Source organism: Polyodon spathula, chromosome 6, assembly GCF_017654505.1.
Source record: "Polyodon spathula isolate WHYD16114869_AA chromosome 6, ASM1765450v1, whole genome shotgun sequence".
Taxonomy (NCBI): Eukaryota; Metazoa; Chordata; class Actinopteri; order Acipenseriformes; family Polyodontidae; genus Polyodon; species Polyodon spathula.
In genome coordinates, this window is record NC_054539.1 from 7,417,464 (window position 1) to 7,435,929 (window position 18,466).

The 18,466-nt window shown below is 41.2% G+C and overlaps 1 protein-coding gene across 7 annotated transcripts in view; it reads left to right on the forward strand.

Moving 5' to 3' along the window:
- Window positions 1-18,466, forward strand: part of LOC121316749 (baculoviral IAP repeat-containing protein 6-like) — a 123,594-nt gene that overhangs the window by 45,217 nt on the left and 59,911 nt on the right. For 6 of the 7 annotated variants that reach the window (XR_005950444.1, XM_041251891.1, XM_041251892.1 and 3 more), the window contains exons 36-57: window positions 186-369; window positions 964-1,122; window positions 2,286-2,419; window positions 2,899-3,052; window positions 3,139-3,255; window positions 3,656-3,810; window positions 4,136-4,262; window positions 4,808-4,918; window positions 5,093-5,226; window positions 5,615-5,742; window positions 6,170-6,723; window positions 7,153-7,328; window positions 7,681-7,777; window positions 9,091-9,285; window positions 9,589-9,789; window positions 10,447-10,726; window positions 10,933-11,189; window positions 11,554-11,662; window positions 13,487-13,708; window positions 13,966-14,737; window positions 15,303-15,446; window positions 16,722-16,851. Coding sequence is in view for 6 of the 7 variants with exons in the window: in XM_041251891.1 (XP_041107825.1) it covers window positions 186-369; window positions 964-1,122; window positions 2,286-2,419; window positions 2,899-3,052; window positions 3,139-3,255; window positions 3,656-3,810; window positions 4,136-4,262; window positions 4,808-4,918; window positions 5,093-5,226; window positions 5,615-5,742; window positions 6,170-6,723; window positions 7,153-7,328; window positions 7,681-7,777; window positions 9,091-9,285; window positions 9,589-9,789; window positions 10,447-10,726; window positions 10,933-11,189; window positions 11,554-11,662; window positions 13,487-13,708; window positions 13,966-14,737; window positions 15,303-15,446; window positions 16,722-16,851 (4,540 nt within the window). In the remaining variant the exon portion in view is untranslated. The remainder of the gene's footprint in view (window positions 1-185; window positions 370-963; window positions 1,123-2,285; window positions 2,420-2,898; window positions 3,053-3,138; window positions 3,256-3,655; window positions 3,811-4,135; window positions 4,263-4,807; window positions 4,919-5,092; window positions 5,227-5,614; window positions 5,743-6,169; window positions 6,724-7,152; window positions 7,329-7,680; window positions 7,778-9,090; window positions 9,286-9,588; window positions 9,790-10,446; window positions 10,727-10,932; window positions 11,190-11,553; window positions 11,663-13,486; window positions 13,709-13,965; window positions 14,738-15,302; window positions 15,447-16,721; window positions 16,852-18,466) is intronic. The other variant, XM_041251895.1, reaches the window with a different exon arrangement.

Here is an 18,466-nt window from a genome sequence, read left to right on the forward strand (position 1 = left end):
TTGAGTGCTGTTTGCTTCGTTACTTTGGATATTTGATGAAAAATCTGCAAATTATTTTTGTTGTACAAAGCTGATGTACCTTAATTGATGCTCACTGCTTATGAGTAGATACTGCGTATTAATAGCTTAAAAATGTGTGTTAAATAAAATAGGAATTCAACTATACTTGACATTCTCTTTTGCAGGTTCTTGCAAGAATTGCAAATGCTACAAGGCCCACCATACATTTGTGTGAAGTTGTGAATGAGCTGCAGCTGGAGAGACTGCTCCTCCTACTAGTGGGAACAGACTTCAACCGGGGAGACATCTCCTGGGGAGGGGCCTGGGCTCAGTACTCTCTGACTTGTATGGTTCAGGATATCCTGGCAGGTAATGGAAACAGCTTATTTAAATAAAGGATGTGTTTCCTTTAGTGACTCTGACCATTCCAAAATTACTGATTAAAAAGAAAAAAATATATTTTCTTAAAGCTGTCGTGTACCGACCATTGTTTTACTGGGCAAATTTGTTTCCTGAAATGCGTTGTGGTATTTAGTGGAGACAGCTTTTTAAATTTGGTTATCAAATCTTGCCACACTCTGTACGTGCCCCAACTGTTACACCTTCTCATTCCTTAATTTGAATTTTGTGGATTTTTCATAACTTAATACGGTCCTTGCTACACAACTAAAATGGTTATTGCAGAAGTTTTAGTCAGATTATAAATTGACCTTGTATAAACTGTCGATTTTATGTTCTATTTACTTGAAGTTTGTAGAAGTTCATCTGTAAACCTCATTATTTAGAATGCTGTGATGACTTTCACTTTTTTTAGGAACTGGTTTGATTCCTTTTTCAGGTAACATCTGACTGGCCTGCTCACATTTCTGCCTTTTTGTTTTGTGTTGTTTTTTTACCTGCATTTTTTCAGGTTTTCCCATAATATCATCCTAAATGTTCCTTTGCAATTTGAACTATCCGCAGGGGAGTTGCTGTCACCAGTGGCATCAGAGGCTATGGAGGAAGGGACGGTGGGAGAGGAGGCTGGGGCCTCGGCAGGAGACTCTGACGATTCCCTTCAGCAGCCTGCATCCATTCCACTAGTGGAGACCATAGACGAGGCTCTGACTCCAGACGTTGCAGGTATACCAGGGTTTATTTTGCGCTTACAACAGTGTGTCACGTAATGCAGTTCTAGTGGGGAAGAGAAACGGAGAACTGTTATTAATAGCTGTGTCAAAAGGTCTGTTGCATGTTTTGAAACTCGCATTTCCTGTGATTAATACTTTTGTTTTTAATATGTTTCAAAAAGGTATCACAAATATTCCACAGAATTATTTATTTCCTTGTTGTTTGTACCTGTATACCCCCTGGCATACACAACATTAAATTTTTTACGTAAATGTCTTGTTGATAAAGCAACTGCTAATGAGCTATTTCTGCTAAGGATTATTGGGATTAACTTTTTTTAGAGCATCTCTGACATATACTGTGTTAGTAATCTGTTAAACTATGAAGGGCCTTAGAACATCAGAATACTTTTGCAGACTTTACAAAAATATGTTAATACTGCTTTTTTGGTGGCTGTGAAACAAATAAATATATACTGACTTGTCATAAGTAAATAGACGTCCCTTCTTGTTTACTGCACAAGTTTGTATAGATTTAAAGTGTGAATTAATTTCAGTATTGGCTAAAATATACAATGCGCAGTGAATAGCTTGTCTTGCTTTTCCATGTATTGACTTATTAGTACTAATATTAGTAAGAATTCATTTTATGAATTAATACTTTAAGCGCTTAGATATTATATGCCACGTTCAGAACAGCTGTCTGGGTGTGGGTGGTGGAGGGGTGTAAGTGGTAAAATAATACCTGTTCACCAGGAAAAGTCATTTTTCATTATTTTTTTTGGTAATTTCACGGGTTACAGAAAAATGAACTGCGTCCAAATATGTTTGATATAAAATATCAGTAGCCGTGAAAATACAATGAATCTGAAAAACCTGCTGCATCTACTGTACTGTACTGTAGATACCACTGTGTGCTTCGGAAACACACAATTCCTGATACTGGAGATAGTGAAATTGGACAATTCCAGAGGTTAAAGGGTTCAGTATTAAACTTGTGGTCATCCAAAACAGATAAGTGGTGACAGTGGTGAACAGGCTATTGTTGGACCCCCACCGCTGCTAAAAGTAATGCACAGCCTTAAAATTGCCCAGTACACATTATTTGACTTATTTTTTGTTTGCTGCACTAGTTTGCTTGCTTGGCAATATTAAAGCTGTTTTCATTATCTAAAGGTGCTCCACCTCTGTCATCTTTGGAAAAAGATAAAGACATAGACTTTGACTTGCTACAAGACCTCATGGATGTTGATATTGATCCTTTAGATATTGATTTGGAAAAAGATCCCCTTGCAGCCAAAGTGTTTAAGGTATAGTATGCATGACTTACAATAATATTTATTATATTTAATGTTTTTGTTTATTATTATTATTATTATTGCATGAAACACATGTTCTCTCCCTAACCATTAATGATGTCTAGTTTATTTTGTTAGGCATTATCATATCCACTAATTAGCAGACAATTTTGCTTATACTTGCGTAGCTATCTAATATCTTTATCTGTGCAGTTCTGTTTCAGTTTATTGTCTTGAAGACATCTATACAGAGCAAAGATGTTAAGTTGTTTATTTATTTATTTAAGTTGAAGCCCTGTTTATACAGAAATGTGATTCACACCTGCTGCTTACTGAGACTTGCTGCAAGGACTGAGGGTGTTCACACTTCCTGTGGGCATTGTTTTCTCCAGCCCTGAATATAGAAAAAAAAATGTGTGTCTAAGGATCTGCAGTAGAAAACAAATGAATTACAAATGTAATGATAACTTTGTATGCTTCTCTTGGAAAAGCCCATAAGCAGTACCTGGTATGATTACTGGGGTGCTGACTATGGCACTTACAGTTACAACCCTTACATTGGTGGTGTTGGAATCCCTGTGTCAAAACCACCGACCGCCACTGAGAAGCCTGGATCCCAAAGCGTATCTGTCTCGGTGTCTCAAGGTATCAGCATCCTTATTATTTTACAGATTTGCCAGATATTTAGACATTTTCAAGGACAGTACAGAGCTAACTTGCTTTTGCCGCAGCACTGGATGCCCGTCTGGAGGTTGGACTAGAGCAACAGGCTGAGCTGATGTTGAAAATGATGGCCACGTTGGAGGCAGACTCTGTCTTCCAGGCTCTGACCACAACATCCCCGACAGGTATACAAGGACATACACAAGCAAATATCTTGGACCCTCTTGGTTTCCCTCTCCTCTATACAGAGCTTGGTTCCTACTTTTTGACTTAATTCTAAGGTTGCAAGGTGGTTAGCATTTTTGTTGTCACAAATACATTGTTACAATATCTGTTTGATAATTTGAACACAGAAAAATTACTTTTGCTCATTAAAATCGAGTTTATATCAACCCTGTACAATGTTAAGGTTCAGGGTAACAAAATACACATTTTGATACACCCTTTTAAACTTCAGTGTTTAAAACAGAAACACTTGTATATGTAGCAAGGACAGAGGTACCTTTGGCAGCTATTGATATGTCCATGAAAGAAGTCATTCTGGCTCTGCATTTGAATCATTTATACAAATACATCTCTTTCCAGTATCTCCGGCTTCCAATGGAACAGATGATTCCTTGCTTCGAGGGCTCCATGCCTCTAATCAGGGCAGCCAGCTCATTGTGCAGTCCTCTTCCATCCCCATGCTGAGTGCCTGCTTCAATAAGCTCTTTTCAATGCTACAGGTCCATCATGTCCAGGTAGGAAGTGGTTACTGTCTATTTAGTCCTGTACATGCTTACTGTTTATGATCAGGCTTTCTCTATAACGCCATTGACTTGTTGTCCATGTCAGATTCTTTAGGAGTTTTATTTGACCTGGCAATTGAAGTAAAAAACCTAGTCTTGTTTACTCATCCACCAGCTTTAGACTTGAAATACAAAATGGTCTATTTTTAAAAAGAAATTCAACTGAAGGTGATTTTTCACCCTTTTCAATATATTTTTAAGAGCATTTAAATTAGTATTGGTTAATTTCAAAATTGTATTGAATACAGACCTTAATGAGTTATTTTTCCTTTTTTAGCTTGAATCTCTTCTCCAGTTGTGGCTCACTTTGAGCTTTAATTCTAGCTCTACAGGAAACGAAGAGAGTGGATCTGATGTCTTCTTATTTAATGCAGGCAGAGTCCCTACCATTCCACTCAATCAAGGTCAGAAATCTCTGGTTTAAAGGCCAGTGACTGTTGCAAATTTTAAGTAAAATAAATGTGTGAAAACTATTACTATGTCAAACAATGTATGTCCGTTATTAAAGGAGTTGGGCACATTAATGAAAAAAAACTTGTTACTCAATACTGGTTTCTTCAGAAAAAAAAAATAATGTCCTTATTGTTTAATAAAGTAGCGTGTTATATTATTTGTTACATTACTGTTTTTTTTTTTCTTGTCTTGTCCTGTGAAACAGTTGTTGTGACTATTGTTTACTATTGAACTACTATATACGTCTGGTAATTCATTTATTAAATGTGTCAAACATTTTTGGAATATAAACATTGTACTATTTCCTGAAAATCATACAAAAGTCAACAGTAACAATAAAATAGTCTATAGAAAAAGTAGTGAGTTACCCCAATTCTGGTTATTTCTTATTTACTTTGTTCTGTTCTTGTGGCATTTAATTGTTTTTTATATATATATGTATATATATATAAAAATTATAGTGTGATCTATTGTGTTTTTTAATTTCAATCCACAGCTTCTATAACTAGCTTTTTGACAGTCTTGGCCTGGTACCCAAACACCTCACTGCGGACATGGTGCCTTGTGCTTCATAGCCTGACTCTCATGACCAACATGCAACTTAATTGTGAGTTATTTGAAGCAAGTGTATCTCTCAAATTTTTCCCCAAAAATCTCTAAGAAAATGTCACCAGCCAAAGAGTTTTTTTTGTTTTTGTTTTTTCCCCTCCTCCTTGCCCTTCTACATTGAAATAGAGATGAACAATGATCGGATTATGTAATCATATGTGTTTTATTCCAGCTGCACCAAGCAATGCCATGGGGGGTCATGAGAGCACAGCCCAGTTGATGGCGTCGGATCCCAATTTAATTCACGTTCTTGTGAGATTCTTTTCAGGAACAAATCCACATGGAACCAGTCAGCACAGCCCGCAGGTTAGAGAACTTTTTGTCCATCGTTCTTCTTTTGAACCGCTGAGTGCTCCCTTGCTGTTTCATAACCATACTGGGTGTTGCGGATGGAGGAGATTGATGGTGTTATCTTTTACTGTAGGGAGTACAGTTATCAGAACAAGTGCGAACTCCCATTGCATAGTATATTGTGGCATCACCTGAGCCTTATTAGACAGTATGTGTCTGTGTCTTCAGCAGAAACTTGGATGATAAAAGGGCTGTGAACTTCAAACTTTATCAGTTTTAAGTGTGCAAACTGCTAATGTCTACAGTTGAATGTATGTTGTGTACATTCTAAGATATTATGCTGTAAAATTAATTGTAAGTATGTATTTGTAATTGTGTGTGGTTTTTTGGGGTTTTTTTTTAGGTTGGGCCAACAGCCACACAAGCTATGCAAGAATTTCTCACCAGATTGCAAGTGCACCTTTCTTCAACTTGTCCTCAGATGTTCAGTGAATTCTTACTGAAGCTTATGCACATACTGTCAACAGAGAGGTATGCTTTGTAATATTATAGATGTTGAAATGTTCATTGAAAGACAAGATGCAGAAGATAGCAGTTTGTCTTCTCAGCATTGTAGTTCTACACATGTGGGCAGCATTTTCTGTACTATCACAAAACAGAGTTGAGGTTACTGTGACATCTAGTGGTGAAGATGCATAAGATGCAGTTTAGCATCAGTTGTTTTGTTAAGCTGGGACATTATGGATATGCTGCTGATGGCTTTTGTATAAAAATAAGTAAATATGTAAGGTTATTATATTCAAAAAATTATGTAAACCAAAAAATATATCTAATAAAGAAGACATAGTAAAATGGTGAATATCATTTACTAAGTTCGGTGGTATAGAACATAGGGTCTTTTATAGTTTTTCAGTTATTTATTTGATCTCCATCGTTTTTTTGTTTTTTTTTCTTTTAGGGGGCCTTTCCAGTCTGGGCAGGGCCCTCTGGACGCCCAGGTCAAGCTGCTGGAGTTCACGCTGGAGCAGAGCATAGAGGTGGTGTCGGTCGGCACGATCTCTGCTGTCGTAGAATCCATCACCTTTCTGGTGCACCACTATATCACCTGCTCCGACAAGGTGGTGTCACGCAGCGGCTCTGACAGCACTGTGGGGGCGCGCGCCTGTTTCGGGGGCCTCTTTGCCAACATCATCCGCCCGGGTGATGCCAAGGCCGTGTGTGGGGAGGTGACCCGCGACCAGCTCATGTTCGACCTGCTCAAGCTGGTCAATATCCTGGTGCAGCTGCCCCTGTCCAGTGACCGTGAGTTCAGTGCCAGGATGCCAGCTGTGGGCAGCAGTGCCTCCGATGAGGAAAAGGTCTGTGGGAGCAAGGAGAGCAACGGGGGTACATCAGCCAACCAGGGCCCGGCTGCAGGGGTGGCAGACTTGGTACTGGCCAACCAGCAGATCATGAGTCAGATTCTGTCTGCACTGGGACAGTGCAACAGCAGTGCAATGGCCATGATAATAGGTGAGTTTTTTATTGATAGTATTGTATTTATTTTTTTTGTTATTATTTTAGAGAACAAAGCAAGCTCTGCCAAAGGTTATGTTCTGATGTAATCAAACATAAGAGTATTTCTGCAAATAAGAACATTCATCTTGTTCTCTTGCTTTTGATCTACTTGCCGCGCTTTTGATCTACTTAACATTTTAAGTGCCTGTTGCATGAAAGAATTAAAATGCATTCTTTGAGATTAAACTATATGAATCCAGATCAAATAGGCAACAGTTTAAATGAAATGTTCATCGGATAGGTTTTAATTTGCTGTATAACGGACAAATCGGTATCATGTTAGTAGCATTATTTAAGCTTTCTTATGCATCTTATACTGTAGTTGTTATACTAGCATTTCAAATATTGCCACCATAAAATGGTCTTATGTGCACATATTTTAAGGAGCTAGCGGACTACATCTAACCAAACATGAAAACTTTCACGGTGGATTAGATGCAGTCTCAGTTGGGGATGGACTGTTCACTATCCTGACAACGCTGAGTAAGAAAGCCACCTCGGTTCAAGTGATGCTGCAACCCATTCTCACATATATGGCATGTGGCTACATGGGCAGACAGGTGAGGATGTTTCCCTGTTTCTTTTTTTATTCTACAGAAGTAAATAAAATGTAAATTTTATAGTTCATTAAAATTACAGAAATAACTAGTTATTTATAAGATGCCTGCAGCTGTATATGTTCTGCTTTGATTTGTTTGTGCTAAAAAAAAAAATCATGCATTTATACCTGATCTGATCTAGTTTTAAAATTCAATAGCAAACATCTTCACTGCAGGAGAATTGCTCAATTATTTTTTGGTTTTAAATGGGTACATGCATGTTCCTTCAATTGCAAACTCTTCTAATCTTTAGTCTGTAAACCTTTTTGTTTTGTGTTTTTCATATAATCCTTTTATGAATTTCTGTATTCAGGGGTCATTGTCAACATGCCAGCTGTCTGAACCCCTCTTATGGTTTATCCTGAGAGTCTTGGACACCAGCGAGGCACTGAAAGCATTCCATGACATGGGTGTGTAATATTTAACACTAGAACGACCGGAGATATACTCATACCTAGAAGCCCCGCAGCAGTCTTTCTGACAGCTGTATTCAAAACACTGTAAATAGTATAATGAAAGGAGAAACAGTCAGATGTAATTATAATTTTTTTTATTGAATACATTATATAAACATCTGACCAACAGAAGCATATTGTACATATGAACATTTATTTTACAAATCAAAGCAAGAAAATGTAAATAAATAAACATCCAAACAGACATCGGTTTACAGCATATTTATAAAACTGAAACGATAGCAATACATTTTTTACTTCTCAACGGCAATTGGTTTATTATCAGATGCGCAAAAGCAACTGAGCAATGTAGATAAATAAACTTAGAAGAACATATTTTACAGCACAAGAAGTTATAAAAAAAAAATAAAAAATAAAAAAGTAGTTTTTTTTTGTTTTTGTTTTTTTTAAATGGTGTTCCTTTACCTGGAGTTTAAGGCTGTTCACAATCAATACAGATAATGCGCTTCTCCACGCCGCCTTTCTGTACAGTGCACAGCTACTTGAAGTTTTATTTTTATTGCACTTGCCAACCTGGCATTGGCGGCTCTCAGCGGGGTTGCCAGCTTCAGCTGTGGGTACACTCTTGACAGTCTCCCTCTGTACTAAATGCATCTTGCGAAGTTCCTTTGCTAACTGTAAAATATATTCTCTCCATGGTAAATTGCTCTCCGTGCATTCTTTGTAAAGTACCCAGGAGTTGATGGCTGCTAGTACAATACATTGTAAAAGACCTGAAAAGGCCACCGTTTGGAGCCAGCTTTCACAGAATATTTTCATGCCATCTGATCCAAAACATCAACTTGTGTTCGTGCGTTGTAAAACTCCACGGTCCCTGATATTTATTTTCACTAGTCCCGAAGCTAAATGACTGTCAGTCATTCACTCAGGCAGAGAGTAGAGACTAATCTAGTTATAGCCAAACACATTGCAGACTGATAAAAATAATAAAGTAGAATACTGTTATGCATAATCAAAATACAATAGTTTTCTGTGTGGCCGTCAGTGTGACTGCTCCTGGGGCTTTTACGTATAATGTAATATATCGCCTTTATTTCTGTACTCGCGTGTTTCATGCTTTGTGAGAATTTTTAATACACACTGACAGAAAGGTACATGAACGCGCAGTCCCATATGTGTTACACCTCACAGCTTCTAGTGTTAGTAAATGAGCACTTTTATATTTTACATTCTCGTTAAATGCTCAGCTGTTATTTTATTTATTTATTTATTAAATTAATTTGCTTGTGTGGATTTCTGTGCTCCAGGAGGAGTTCAGCTCATCTGTAACAACATGGTGACCAGCACCAGAGCAATTGTGAACACCGCTCGGAGTATGGTGTCTACCATCATGAAATTCCTGGACTCCGGACCAGGCAAGTCTGCCGACGGCAGTCTAAAATCAAGAGTGTTAACATCAGAACCGGACAATGCAGAAGGACTTCACAACTTTGCACCATTAGGTATGTGTCTATCTAGGGGGATCTAGGGGATTTTGGTTTCTGATGGCTTCAACTTTGAATGTAAATATTACATTACAAAAATCATTGTAGGAATAGCACATGCATTTGTTAAGATTTCCCTGGAGGGATCACCCTATTTGGGGGAAAGGGGGGTGAAAGATGTCATGCTCATCTCATTCAATCCAATTCTTAGCCTGTTTAAATGCCCACCAAATTCTTTGTTGGTTTAGTTACAGTTTAGTTAGTTTAGTTTGCCCTGACTTCTGTTCACAATGCTTGAAGTCATCTGTTCTGCTCTTGCAGGTACCATCACCTCTAGCAGTCCCACAGCCCAGCCGGCGGAGGTGCTGTTACAGGCCACTCCGCCTCATCGCAGGGCGCGCTCAGCAGCCTGGTCCTACATCTTCCTGCCTGAAGAGGCTTGGTGCGACCTTACCATCCACCTCCCTGCGGCCGTGCTGCTTAAGGAGATACACATCCAGCCTCATCTTGCATCTCTGGCTAGTAAGTGCTGCTGTAGTCTGCCACACTTGTAATAATGCAAGTTTCTTCCAGTTTCATTCCACCAACTTACTTTTATACTTGGGCTTCTGTTTTTATTAATTTCATTTTAGCTATTTCCAGTTTTAAGTAAGTCGTTTTTTTCACTTTCTATATACTGTTCGAAATTATTGTTTTCGGTTACTTTCTAAAATGTTTGGGGCTTTTTTCAAAATAGGTATAGTAGTAACTAAACAGTACTTGCCCACTTAAGTTGAACCTTCTTTCCTTTGCTGTCTTCCACAACTAAATCTTTATGGACACAGGTTTATTGGTTTTTATCAGTTAAAACTGAAAATCAGAAGGCCGATTTGTACTGTATGACTTCAAACAAAGAAGACCTTAAGATATTATTTTAACCTGTATGAACTTTTCCATAGTAGTGATAATTGTTTTTAAACCGGTGGACTGTTTGTTTCTGGATAATTGTGGCATCCCTTTTGTACTAAAGCTTTTTTACGATGGAGTGAAATATTTAGGCAGGTGTAGCTGAGAGGTTGGTAAAGGTCACTTTGAGATAGAAAGAAAAGAATGTACAGTCAGTGCTGCAAAATATTGTAAGTATAGGGTGCAATGTGTGTAATTGTGCAGGGTTTCATTCTAACTACGTTCCTGTTGCAGCCTGTCCCTCGTCTGTGTCGGTGGAAATCAGTGCAGACGGAGTGAACATGCTGCCCCTGTCGACGCCGGTGATTACCAGTGGCCTCACCTATATCAAGATCCAGCTGGTGAAGGCAGAGGTGGCGTCGGCAGTGTGCCTGCGCCTGCACCGGCCGCGGGACGCCAGTACCCTGGGGCTGTCCCAGATCAAACTGCTGGGCCTCACTGCCTTTGGTAACACCTCGTCCGCCACCGTCAACAACCCCTTTCTGCCCTCGGAGGACCAGGTCTCCAAAACCAGGTACCTGGCTCAGTTTGCTTCATGTTTAGCCAAACGTTGTCAATTGCTAACATAAACGTAACAATCATTTATAGTAATGGTGATTTATCAGATTTATAAATGTAACCTAGTTGTAAAAGCAGTAAACATACAATTTACAATAGGAGCAGCACAAAGATACATCAACTTTCCTCTGTGGTCTCCTTCCTTGTTACCTTGTATTTCAGTATTGGCTGGCTGAGGCTTCTCCACCACTGCCTGACTCACGTTGGTGACCTGGAGTCTGTGATGGCCAGTGCAGCAGCCCCCACTGCCAATCTCCTGCAGACATGTGCAGCTTTGCTCATGTCACCATACTGCGGGATGCACTCACCCAACATTGAGGCTGTGCTGGTGAAGATCGGGCTCCAGTCCACACGCATAGGGCTCAAACTGATTGACATTCTTCTGAGGAACTGTGCTGCATCTGTCACAGACCCTGCAGGTACCGTTGTGCATTACTGACTGTGAACAAGAGCATTTTAAACACTTTTGTTTATCTATGCATAATGTAGTTGTCTACTATTTTGATTCTTGATTCTCTAAAACTTTAAAGAAGTTTATTTTCTTATATGTATTAAGATTACTGGTAGTTTTATTATAATGCTCTTAAACAATCTGTCTGTTATATATTTGTAATTTCAATATCTGTTTAATAAAATACTGCTGTTTACAACCAATTTCTGTGAAGTATTATGCTATCCACTGATATATACATTCATTCTCAACTAAATAGAATCTCAATTACAAAAAGACGTGATTTGGACATAATCACTTTATTAATTCACACCCCTCCCCTTTTTTCCTAGACTTAAACAGTCCCTTGCTCTTTGGAAGACTAAATGGCCTTTCCTCTGACTCTACAATTGATATCCTCTACCAGCTGGGAACAACTCAGGATCCTGGTACCAAGGACAGGTATAGTCTTGTCTCCTAGAAATCAAGCACTACAGAGCTTATGATTTTAAGGATGGTTTCTATCTTGCTGTTTCCAAATAGTGTTTTTGATTGTAATGTAAACACCTTATTACTTTTCCCACTGAAAACATTATCATTTTCTGTATTTAAAAAGGTATGTCAGGCCAGTCTCACAATATGCAGTAATTAAGCAGTTGATCTAAAGTTTGATCAATACATAGGAATTAATGTGCAAAAGTTGCAGTTGGTTATAAGCTGCACTGAACGAAAATATAAACGCAACATGCAACAATTTCAAAAATTTTACTGAGTTACAGTTCATATAAGGAAATCAGTCAATTGAAATAAATTCATTAGGACCTAATCTATGGATTTCACTTGATTTCACTTGATTGGGAATACAGATATGCATCTGTTAGTCAAATACCTTAAAAAAAGGTAGGGTGGACCAGAGAACCAGTCAGTATCTGGTGTGACCACCATTTGCCTCATGCAGCAAGACACATCCCCTTTGCGTAGAGTTGATCAGGCTGTTGATTGTGGCCTGTGGAATGTTGTCCCACTCCACTTCATTGGCTGTGCGAAGTTGCTGGATATTGGCGGGAACTGGAACACGCTGTCATACACGTCGATCCAGAACATCCCAACCATGCTCAGTGGGTGACATGTCTAGTGAGTATGCAGGCCATGGAGAAACTGGGACATTTTCAGCTTACAGCGTACAGGTCCTTGCAACATGGGGCCGTGCATTATCATGCTGAAACATGAGGTGATGGTGGCGGATGAATGGCACGACAATGGGCCTCAAGATCTCTTCACGGTATCTCTGTGCATTCAAATTGCCATTGATAAAATGCAATTGTGTTCGTTGTCCGTAGCTTATGCCTGCCAATACTATGACCCCACTGCCCCCATGGGGCACTCTGTTCACAATGTTTACATCAGCAAACCGCTCGCCCACACGACGCCATACACGCTGTCTGCCATCTGCCCAGTACAGTTGAAACCGGGATTCATCCGTGAAGAGCACACTTCTCCAGCTTGCCAGTGGCCATCGAAGGTGAGCATTTGCCCACTGAAGTTGGTTACAACGCCGAACTGCAGTCAGGTCAAGACCCTGGTGAGGACGACGAGCACGAAGATGAGCTTTCCTGAGACGGTTTCTGACAGTTTGTGCATAAATTCTTTGGTTGTGCAAAGCCACAGTTTCATCAGCAGTCTGAGTGGCTGGTCTCAGATGATCCCGCAGATGAAGAAGCCAGATGTGGAGGTCCTGGGCTGGTGTGGTTACACGTGGTCTGCCGTTGTGAGGCCGGTTGGACGTACTGCCAAATTCTATAAAACGACGTTGGAGGCGGCTTATGGTAGAGAAATGAACATTCAATTCTCTGGCAACAGCTCTGGTGGACATTCCTGAGGTCAGCATGCCAATTGCATGCTCCCTCAAAACTTGAGCCATCTGTGGCATTGTGTTGTGTGACAAAACTGCACATTTTAGAGTGGCCTTTTATTGTCCCCAGCACAAGGTGCACCCGTGTAATGATCATGCTGTTTAATCAGCTTCTTGATATGCCACACCTGTCAGGTAGATGGATTATCTTGGCAAAGGAGAAATGCTCACTAACAGGGATGTAAATAAATTTGTGCACAAAATTTGAGAGAAATAAACTTTTTGTGCGTATGGAAAATTTCTGGGATCTTTTTTTTCAGCTCATGAAACATGGGATCAACACTTTACATGTTGCGTTTATATTTTTGTTCAGTGTATATTCTTGTTATATTAGCAGGAATTTATTTGACTAATGTCATCTATGTCTCCCATAGAATTCAGGCTTTGCTTCAGTGGGTGCACGATTCATCAAGAGTGGCTGCCCTGAAAAGAGGTGGCCACATTAGTTATGTCAGTCCCAACAACTCGCCCAGGGAATATGGACTTCTCATGCCTTCACCTTCCCATTTGCACTGTGTAGCTGCAATTCTGTGGCACAGCTATGAGCTGCCTGTGGATTATGACCTTCCGATTCTACTCAACAGGGAGCTATTTGAGTGAGTGTTATGGTGTAACAAACTAATTTTGCTTTCAACCTAGAAATGCTTAGATTATTTTAATAAGGTTTTTTTTTTTAATTATTATTTGTGATGGTTATAGTGGATCTCTGCTGAAGTTCCTCAACCCTGCCCTAGAACAATAGAGAACAGCTCATCTCAGTTCTTGACCTCCATGAAAGCACCAGTTGCAATAGTGGTTTGCAAATACTTCACCATGAGGTGACACTTTTCTGAAAATCCCTTCTCTCTTGCAGGTTGTTATACAACTGGTCCATGTCCCTCCCATGCAACATGGTGCTGAAGAAAGCTGTGGACAGCTTGCTGTGCTCCATGTGCCACATCCATCCCAACTACTACTCCTTGTTAATGGCCTGGATGGGCATCACACCCCCGCCTGTGCAGAACCAGCACCGCCTCTCCATGACTGATGACAGTAAGAAGCAGGATCTGAGTGCTGGTCTGACAGATGACTCCAAGAATGCACAGGCCCCCATCACACTCACTGAATCCCACCTGGCCACCCTAGCAGCTGCCTCCCAGTCCCCGGAAGCTATAAAGCAGTTGTTAGACTCTGGTCTGCCCTCTTTGCTTGTCAAAAGCTTGGCCAGCTTCTGTTTCAGCCTCCTGTCCAATTCAGATTTCTCAGTGCCTTTTATGGAGGTTCCTGCAGATAGAAACAGGAGGCACCATCCAGCTAACAAAGTGCCCCTGACAGCGGACTTAGTGGCTCCAGTTCTCCGGTTCCTGACTGATGTTGGGAACAGCCACGCAATGAAAGACTGGCTAGGTGGGCCAGAGGTAAACCCCCTGTGGACAGCACTTCTGTTCCTACTCTGCCACTCCAGTGCCAGCACAGGAGGCCATCAGGCCAGCGCCCAACCCTCAGGCTCCAGATATTCTCTGACATCTTTGACAAGTGGGAACGGTCTGACCACCCAGCAAAGAACAGCTACTGAAAATGCAACAGTGGCATTCTTCTTACAGTGCATCTCTTGCCATCCTTGTAACCAAAGGTTGATGGCTCAGGTTAGTAGAGTTAAGTTTTTCTCCCAGGAGGGATAGTTAAAAACTTTTGAAAATAAACTATTGTTAAGTAGGGTAGACTAACCAAGATGCTGGTATCTTGTTTCCAGTGGGGCCCTGCTTGTACCCAGTTTTACATCTAGAAGGTACTGAGGCATTGAGAACCAAATAAAATGTTTAATCTGGCCCCCAATGGACATAAATCCTCCTTGCATAGCAGTTTCACATATTCCAGGTTTTGCTGTATGCTTTATTAGCCACAGTGTATAGTCAACACACTGAAGTATGTCTTCTAAAACTCATAATATAACCAGGAATGTATCAAACTGCTGTGCAATGGGAGTCTGTTTTGCATCCCTGAAAACCACCACAAAATTCTACACTATTTGCTCTTGATTGAATGGCAGTACTCGCAGAAATACAAGGGGAAGCCCATTGTACCGTTAAAGGTCTAAGGTACATTCCTAGTTAGTTTATACTATTGATTTCAAAAGTAGTGTTTTCTGGGGGGGGGGGGGGTTTGTACAAATTAGGGTAGCCAAGTTGTAATCCTTCTGTTTTCTCACAGGTGCTTTGCGAGCTGTTCCAGGCAGCACCCCAGCGAGGAAACATGCCCACGTCTGGGAATATATCTGGGTTTATCCGAAGGCTCTTCTTGCAACTAATGCTGGAGGATGAGAAGGTCACTGTGTTCTTGCAGTCTCCCTGTCCGGTTAGTAGTACTTACTGTATCTCAGTAACTGACTACTTAGTGGAATTACAGGTTAATCCCAGCAAGTATCCTTGAACTAGAAGTCTCACATTTACTGCATCACTATTGACTGGTTCCACAGACACCAATTTAGCACTAATGTAACATTAGGTTGTATGGGTTACTCTGCAGAAAAACAGTTGTGAAGTGGAGTAAAAACAATTGGGAACATTTGGAACCACATTCCGTTTCCAAGAATCTCTTTTTATTGTGCAGGAAGGGAAGGGAAGTGGCATTTTAAATGGTATTTAGTTTGTAGAAATGTCTGCCTGGTTATGTAAAATTGTGCCCACTAGGTGGCGTCATACTCCTAATACATCTGATAGTTTTAATGTCAAGGTTAGTTTTTTCTTTCTTATTTCAACACATGTATGGGCTTTTCCACTGCAAATAAAACAATGTGTTTTTAAGATCCAGCTGACAAAAAAATGTTCTCCATGTGTTGCTGCTGAAATGTAAAGGCAAATCAGCCCATCAAATTAACATAGAAACTAATTCTTTGCATTATTATTTTTAGTTTTATATTTTAGGTTATATACAGTACACCCTCGCTATAACGCCCTTCATTGTTACGAACCTGGCCCTGAAATAAAAATAAACACCCTGTCAACATCCCAGTCTGTGCACACGGGATGCCACCTCCGCAGTGATGTCAACTCTTGTCTTAATAAAAACTGTGTGCTGTGTAACTGTCTCTGAAACAAAAGTCATTTTATGTTGCAACAAAGCTGGAGACTAATATTGATTATTTGAAAAAAGGAGTAACGTAGGCATAGCTCTGTCGTGAATATAGATTGTCAAAAAGCACTCTTTGGCCTGTTCAGCAACCATGCAGCAAAGCTAAATTTGATTTAAAAAAAAAAAAAAAAAGAGAAATTTCAGGATCTGTACTTTTTCGTGTCGGATTGATTTGGAATAAAAGCTCAGTTTGGGATTCTTGCATGTTGGATTAAGATTTGGTGCACTTTTTAACGATTCATGTCAGATTGATTTTGAATAAAAGTTTAGCTTCAATACGGGATTTTAGCCTTTTGTACTGCGTTTTAATTCTTTAACAAATTGGATAAAGCAAAGGCAGAATACTGCATACATGAGACAAACAGGTACATGGAATTCTACTTGTATTCACAATATCACCTCATTAACTTACTCCAGCAGTTTATTGTTCATTTTGATTGTCCTCTCACTATAATGAAAATATGATCTTGTTAAAGAATTTTTTTTTTTTTTTTCCAGTTATACAAAGGAAGGATTAATGCCACTAGCCATGTGATTCAACATCCAGTGTATGGAGCTGGGCATAAATTCCGTACTCTTCACCTCCCTATCTCTACTACCTTAGCTGAGGTCCTTGACAGAGTGTCTGGTAAGTAAATGCCACGTACAACATGTCAACTGAACTGTAACACACCAATGCAGTACTCCATATATGTGGATAGCCCAGACCATATTCTGTTGTCGGTTCATAAAATATTGCTGTCTCAGAGATTCTGATGGATGCTCTGCTTAATTCAGGTTGACTGAAAAACCTTGACTCTACGGTCACCAGAAACTGGAGCTGCATCCTATATCTGTGTTCTGTATTAATATTAACTACTAAGTTCCCTAGCCAAATGAGGATCTGTCACCATTCTGTCTCTGACTCGTGAATTGCTGCCTCACTGCTCACACGCTGGATCTGCTGCTTATTGTGTTGTGTTGTATTGCTAATGAGAACCGCACCAACGCCGTTCCGTTTGACTCATGAATTGCTACCTCACCGCTCACACACTGGATCTGCTGCCGATAAGTCGAATCGCTGGCTTCTCACTCTGCTTCCACGCTGGATCCGCTGCTGCTGAGTCTCTGCCTGTTCAGTCTCTGACTCGGGAATCGCTGGCTGCTCACTCTGCTTCCACGCTGGATCCGCTGCTGCTGAGTCTCTGCCTGTTCAGTCTCTGACTCGGGAATCGCTGGCTGCTCACTCTGCTTCCACGCTGGATCCGCTGCTGCTGAGTCTCTGCCTGTTCAGTCTCTGACTCGGGAATCGCTGGCTGCTCACTCTGCTTCCACGCTGGATTCGCTGCTGCTGAGTCTCTGCCTGTTCCGTCTCTGACTCGGGAATCGCTGGCTGCTCACTCTGCTTCCACGCTGGATTCGCTGCTGCTGAGTCTCTGCCTGTTCAGTCTCTGACTCGGGAATCGCTGGCTGCTCACTCTGCTTCCACGCTGGATTCGCTGCTGCTGAGTCTCTGCCTGTTCAGTCTCTGACTCGGGAATCGCTGGCTGCTCACTCTGCTTCCACGCTGGATTCGCTGCTGCTGAGTCTCTGCCTGTTCAGTCTCTGACTCGGGAATCGCTGGCTGCTCACTCTGCTTCCACGCTGGATTCGCTGCTGCTGAGTCTCTGCCTGTTCCGTCTCTGACTCGGGAATCGCTGGCTGCTCACTCTGCTTCCACGCTGGATTCGCTGCTGCTGAGTCTCTGCCTGTTCAGTCTCTGACTCGGGAATCGCTGGCTGCTCACTCTGCTTCCACGCTGGATCTGCTGCTGCTGAGTCTCTGCCTGTTCAGTCTCTGACTCGGGAATCGCTGGCTGCTCACTCTGCTTCCACGCTGGATCCGCTGCTGCTGAGTCTCTGCCTGTTCAGTCTCTGACTCGGGAATCGCTGGCTGCTCACTCTGCTTCCACGCTGGATTCGCTGCTGCTGAGTCTCTGCCTGTTCAGTCTCTGACTCGGGAATCTCTGGCTGCTCACTCTGCTTCCACGCTGGATTCGCTGCTGCTGAGTCTCTGCCTGTTCCGTCTCTGACTCTGGAATCGCTGGCTGCTCACTCTGCTTCCACGCTGGATCTGCTTCTGCTGAGTCTCTGCCTGTTCAGTCTCTGACTCGGGAATCTCTGGCTGCTCACTCTGCTTCCACGCTGGATTCGCTGCTGCTGAGTCTCCGCCTGTTCAGTCTCTGACTCGGGAATCGCTGGCTGCTCACTCTGCTTCCACGCTGG